At 47.8% G+C, this 6,570-nt stretch overlaps 1 protein-coding gene across 1 annotated transcript in view; it reads left to right on the top strand.

The window, feature by feature from the left end:
* The window catches only part of ehbp1 (EH domain binding protein 1), a gene marked incomplete at its 5' end in the record, with an annotated part of 133,469 nt that extends 127,231 nt beyond the window's left edge, over nt 1–6,238 (top strand). The window contains 2 exon segments of the mRNA XM_036126155.1: nt 4,822–4,936; nt 5,262–6,238. Of these exon segments, the coding sequence (XP_035982048.1) occupies nt 4,822–4,936; nt 5,262–5,352 (206 nt within the window).
* Between the last annotated feature and the right edge of the window lie 332 nt (nt 6,239–6,570).

Genomic DNA, 6,570 nt, shown 5'->3' with positions numbered 1-6,570 from the left:
GATTTCCTGTCGTTTATGAGCATGCTCAGTGATAAACGCCTCCTTGTACCATCTTGGTGTGATGCCAGGCAGGGAAATGCCATCTGTATGCCACACTCTCATCTCCCTGCCACAAAATTGATCCACTATGCCCTCTTTATCTGCTTACCCATTCACACCTAGGTTTGCACACACACACACACACACACACACACACACACACACACACACACACACCGGCGTGTTGGCTAGCTTCGAGGGCCTGTGTGTGCGCTTTAAAGTGGACACCCTCTTGCTGTCTAAAAGGGATTTATGCATAGCCGGGTCCCTGAGTTTTTCCTGTTACGGTTTGATATGATAAGCCTTTTTTTATATGTTTAAAATCAATATGTAATCCTATGCAGGAGCTTATCCCTTTCCACACCCCCATCACACACACACACACACACACACCACGTCATTTGTAAATCTATTTGGGCTTTGTAACACATCGGGGCGGCGCGCTTCAGACCCTGATTGATTAGGTGCACTATGCAATCCTATCACATGGGCAACTTTTGATGATGTCGCCGACTCTTTCAGGGCTGCGAGTTGACTGAGACCAAAGATAACAAGTGTCTCCACGGGGAATCAGGAGCCCGGCGTCCCGCGCAGACGCACGCTTCCTGCCCGCTGAGACGTGACGTTGAAATTGAATGCGTCTCATCTACGCCTCCTCGTCACCTGCCCTCGTAGTTTTCTTCTCCAACATCTCGAGTCTTCCAGTGGTGAACGTTGGAGACGACACGCTCTTTATCGACGCGTATGGTGGAACAGGTGCTGACATCCTGCTGGGTGTTCAGCTTCACGCCTCTGTTTTAAAACTTGTCAAGATAAAAAAATAAATAAAAAAGGGTTTGTGGAGAAAAGACGGCTGGTTGCTAGTTCTAGCCGGCTCTTCAGATCGCCTCGGTTCAGACGGCTCTCTGTGTTCCTCGACTTTCTGCCCCTCCCCCACATGTTGCTGGGGACTGCTAATCACCAGGAAAAGGTCGTGTTGTGGACGAACCAAAGCAGCGGCACTCATCACTGGTGAGGGCACATGGAGCTGCAGGCTGTAGCCCTGCAGGAAGCCGACTACAGGAGCAGCTAATCTGGCCTGAGGGCGGCGCTGTAACGAGCAGAGAGGCCGTCATCTCTGCTCACTGGAAATGACTTCTGGATGAAGCGTATTCCAGATCTCTCTGCTTGACAACGTGTCCAAACAATGACTTAATCAATGCTAAAGGCCAGGTTAGCATAGCGGTCATGAATAATGGGTTATTTTGGCAACACAAGGAATAATTGTTGCTTTTCCGTTTTGAATAAAACAATTTAGCTCCTGTTGAGTTTTAAGCTTTGTGTAAAGACCGTAAAACTGGTATTTTTCTCCCACTGTGAGAATCTCTGAGCGGCCCACAGATAATGTGATCCAGTGTCTCTATGAGAAGGTTTTCTGAATTTATCCTCAGTGATATTACAGCGTTTAATAACATTTATGGATGAGATCTTAAATCTAAGCAGTACGTCGTTTGTTTCTCACCAGTACCTGCTTTTATTTTTAATTTTACTTCGAAGAACGGAGGTTTTCCATAAATGTTTCACTTTTTTATGGCTGTAACACCGGTAAAGTTTTTTTTTTTTTTTTTTATAAGTTAAGAGCGTTTTTTGTTTTTTTTTTAACGTCAAAGGATGGAAACCCCTTAAAAAAATTCCAGTTTAATGAAAGTGCAACTTTAGAATACATTCTTCATGTTTTCAGTAGTATTTAAATATTTACTGTACGAGAACAAAAGGCGTTTCCCTCAATTTTTATTTTGTTCTTTTGAATTGAAGTATTTGTAAAACCTATTTAGAAAATGGCAGTTTTCATTTTTATTATTTAGTTTTTAATGCCTGCATTAATCTTTTGTAAGTCACTATTTAAGGTTTCTTTAAAATCTAATCTGGGAAACGTGAACAGGATGCACACTTAATTGATCCTGTTTTCTGGTAAATTTTAGATAATAAAACTTGTCGGGATCACCAGCAGTTCTAATTATTTAGGATAAATGAATAAAAAGTATCCCTGACTGACTGGAGCCATTATGTTTCTGCTAAATCGTGATACCAGTGTAAAAGTTATCTTAGCTCTTTTTTACCTTCCAGAAGGATTTAAACCTGCCGGTTATTTTAGGTTTTCTAGACTGAGTTATTTATTGAAAGAAGTTTGGATTTTATGTTGGACTAATACATTTTAAGGCCTGATTTCATCTTTCTAGCCTTTAACTCTGAAGCATTTTAATCAGTGATTCTGTCCACAATCGTTTGTTTTCCACTTCTTTCCATTTTCCTGTGACGCCGCAGAAGGATCTGTTTTTATTTCTCAGACGCTTTCCTCTGCCTGTCGTCTTTCTTTTCCGGCGGTGACCCTTTTTGTCTGTGGATCCAGCTCGGCCTTCGGCCAGGAGCAGCTTTTAGGGGCCTTTTCCTGAGCAGAATAGAGCCGGAGGAGGAACAACAAAGAAACGACGGCCGCTGCCTTCATATTTCAGCTCTTTTTGTTGTAAAAGTCTCAGAGATCTCTGCTCAGACGCTTCGCCGTCATATTTACTACGAGAAGGCCGACGAGGCAGGCAGCTGCATGTCGGGCGCTCTCGCCCGGCTTTGAGGGGACGCGGCTTTAGACCAGTTTGCACTCTTGAATAAATTTAGCGGCGGTGAGAGCTGAGGAGGGAAGGAGGGAGGAAGGAGGGAGGGAAGGAGGGAGGATGGAGGGAGGGAGGAGGGCTGTAGCATTCTTGTGTGTTATGTTCAGGCTCACATGGTTACGGCTGGCGTGGCCGGTGAGGTTCATCTGAACACCTCCTAAGTCTTTAACCTCCCTCTACCTCAGACTCGCTCTCTCTGTCTCTCTGATGGAGGGGGCGGGGCTTATGTGGGGGTGTGGAGTGGGGGGGGGGGGGTCGAGTGGCTGCAGGGTGTTTTGTTTGTTCCTGCGTCTCTGGTTACCCAGCCTGCCCCGCTCTGGTGTTGCCTGGTCACGTCTCTCATCGACTGTTTTTATTGTTTATCTTCCTAATGAGGGGGGCGGGACCCTGCTGCATGTGATTGACAGCAGTAACCCCCCCCCTCCTCCTCCTCCTCCTCCCCGTTTACCTCTTCCCCTTCAAGAATCGAGCAGGATTTGGCTTTTTGGCTCACTGCTGCCCTGCAGGGGGAGGAACTTTTAAATCGCTGTAGTTGTGGAGGAAGTTGCAGAGATGATTTCTCTTTCCTTCCTGTGAGCCGGCTTATCCAGGAGCGTTGTGGGAGCGTCGCGATGGATCCTGGCTGCACCTCCTGTCACACAATTACCTAAACCTGATGACTCACCTGCTTCTCTGTTTCACAGATCGCCCCAGTTTCTCTCTATCCCAAATTACCGCCGGCGTCAAAAAAAAAAAAAAAAAGGCCGACTCAGGCTGTGGCTCAGAAGCAAGTTTGGACAGATTTATGAGTGTTTGGTGACTTCCACGCAGAGGGCAGGGTGCATTTGCTTCTCAAAAAGTGAAAAGGGGGAAAAAAAGGAGGAGACGGGAGCGCCGAGAGCCAAATTATTGGGACTGTTTGTTTCTCTGAGCCGCCGACATCAAAAGGACGAGCAGAGCCAATGAGGAGAGAGCAGATCTTTCAGGACCGACACACTGGGCCCAGCGTGACTCTAACACACACACACACACACACACACACACACACACACACACACACACCGTCCCACCGCTGCAATTTGACTCAACCGGGGGGGAATATTTATTTTTAATAAAGCTCACTTATTTTAGGACTGACATTTGACAACATTCTTTTGACTCTGGGATCAATAGGAGTTTAAATGTTGACAGAGAAGTTGTCCGACAGCAGAGGCGTTCGGCTGTGTTTGGGTTCTCTGGGCGTTTTCACACAGAGCCGTGGGGAAGCTGCAGCTTTCCTGTCCTCCTTACGCTGCCAGACGGCCGACTAAATCTGCACATTATCTGAGCGCAGGAGACGAGCCGACTTCTGTGATGGCAGCGAAGTGGGACCTCGTTTAAAAGATACTGACGCGCGTGGTTCAGCCTTTGCTGGGGAAACGTGTCCAGCGCACGTTTAAACGGTGCAGAGATGTGACGACGTTAATGTTGAGGGCCTTCAGGGGCGGGGGGACACGGGGAGGGAGGAGCGCTGCCCCGGTGCAGCTAAATGTGGAGCCGAGGGCGCCGGGCGGATATTTGAGCCCCAGGGGGAGTGGGTGCTCTCCTGTAGGCAGCCCCCCCGAGGCTGAGGGGATTTGGATCAGGGTCCCACCTGGGTCCCTGTGGGGCCCCTTCCTGGATAGACCCTGGAGAACTGAGACTAGAGTCGGGGCTCACCTGCTTGTTTGTTTATTGAACTGAACAGATGAGGACAGAGTTTTCTCCAAGGTGACGTTCAGATGAAAGAGCAATTTAACCAAAGGATGTTTTACGTCAGCCATGATGTGGTTTAAAGCGTTTCAGGCTAAACAAAACAAAACAGCAACCAGGTTCTGCTGGATCAGACATCCTCAGGTGTTGTTCTGCCGGTGGCAGCGTGGTCCTGTGGGACGTGGAGGACGTCTGCATCACCACCGCAGGAGGAGTTCACATGGCACATCCACACACCGCTCCATGTGTGTCCTGCTCTCTGTCCTGCTGGGAAGACCAGCACCCGTCCTCCTCATGTCCCTCTGCAGATGTTGCTTTTGTAGGGAGAGTTTTAAAGTGTCCCTGAGTGTGACTTTTTCCTTCTTCAGGTGTCAGGGTGTCTGCTGGTGGCTCAAAGTCTGACGCTTTCCTCTGCTTTTTGCAGACTGGCAGAAAACTGAAGCCCAGAAGAGACGAGAGCAGCTGCTGCTAGACGAACTGGTCATCCTGGTCAACAAGCGGGACGCGCTGGTCAGGGACCTGGACGCCCAGGAGAAAGAGTGAGTTACTCACAGCAACCACGAATGGACATGTTTGTAGCAAATGGAGGTTTTTCAGGGCCACCCCCCACACACACACACACACACACACACACACACACAAAGCCTTCCTGAGGCCTACAGCGTTTGACGCCGGCCTGCGGCTCACCTGCAGGGGGGGGGATCTCTCCCAGATCCGTGGTGCCAGGAGGGTGAAAGGTCAGAGCGTGGCCCCTGGCACGGGGCCTGCGTGGCACCACCAGCGTTACCAGTGTCTGTCTTCCCCCGCCACCCTGAGAGCCGCACACTTCAACACGGCTGACCTTGTGATGCGTGTCGTCCACAGGGCCGAGGCGGAGGACGAGCACCTGGAGAGGACGCTGGAGCAGAACAAAGGCAAGATGGCCAAGAAAGAGGAGAAGTGTGTCCTTCAGTGAGGGTCGCAAGAACAAACCAACAAATGTAGCCGATGAAAGAAATGTATCGACATGAATATTCTGACTTTTCCTACTGTCTGATAGCAGCTTTTAGACATTTCTGTCAGTGTCTGGAATCCTGACGAGGTTTTCAGTCCCGCTGACAGCAGAGACTTTGCACCAACTTTCCCCCGACTCACCTCCACTGAGACGCGTTGTGATGCGATCTTAACTCGAGGTTATTAAAAACGGTACCCGTGTGATATAAATACGTTTTTGAGACGAGCAGACGGTGTGATGCATGCAATGCTGCTGCAGCAGTCAGTCTGAGGTACAGCACAACTGGGTTTAATGAGGGGGGGGGGGGGGGGGGGGGTCATCATCTTCAGATAAAAGGCTTTTTTAAAGGAGAAGGAAAGGACAGATCCGTCTTTAGGCTTCTTTATTACGTGACCTTTAGTTGCATCACTTTTTACTTGTAAAATATTTTAACTGCATTACTCTTCATAAATCTTTCCTATTGTTTTTTTTTTTATATTGTCTTGGCTTGAAACCAAAAGAATTAGTAAAGAAACAAATAATCATTGTTGTACATTTCCATCCGTTTTGTTTTCCAAACCCCCCTTTTTAAATCTCTGCAGTCTGAAACAACAGATTTGTGTTTTATTTATTGCCGTGTGTCCTGTGAGCTGCTGGTGAGCGAGGATCCGTCACATTTCAGGTGCATTTTTGCTCAGCAACCTTTGGTTCCTATTTATTGTTCTCAGAAGAGGAGGAAAAAAAATGCTTCCACTTGCATCTCTTAGAGCTCCACGTGTCCTTTTACCTGTGAACATTTATCTGATTATTTATTCCAGTCATAACCCAAGTCTCCAGTAATAAAGTCTTTATGATTTCATACTCCAGAGCAAGGTGTGCCGCGTCTTTTGTATCACTCAAAGTGGATTTGTGTGTTTTAAAGGTGAATATCATGTCATCCTGTGTTTTATATCCTGGACAGCACACACTTGGAGCTTTTCTCTTTGTCACCAGGCTTCAGCTGCTGCTCTCCACCAGCTCAGCTGCACTGTTCTGTGTTTGGCGCTAATTTTAGACACTTCATGAAATGCCCATTTTGGCGGATTTAAGCGTCAGCTCCTTTTATTAGTCGACGCTCTGCGGTAAGTGTTTGTCCAGCACATAAAAACGTGTGTGGTTTTACTTCAGGGTCACAGTTTCCCCAGGAGGAGACTCAAAGAA

This window comes from Fundulus heteroclitus, chromosome 22, assembly GCF_011125445.2.
Source record: "Fundulus heteroclitus isolate FHET01 chromosome 22, MU-UCD_Fhet_4.1, whole genome shotgun sequence".
Classification (NCBI taxonomy): Eukaryota; Metazoa; Chordata; class Actinopteri; order Cyprinodontiformes; family Fundulidae; genus Fundulus; species Fundulus heteroclitus.
This window is presented reverse-complemented; position numbering and strand designations above follow the sequence as displayed.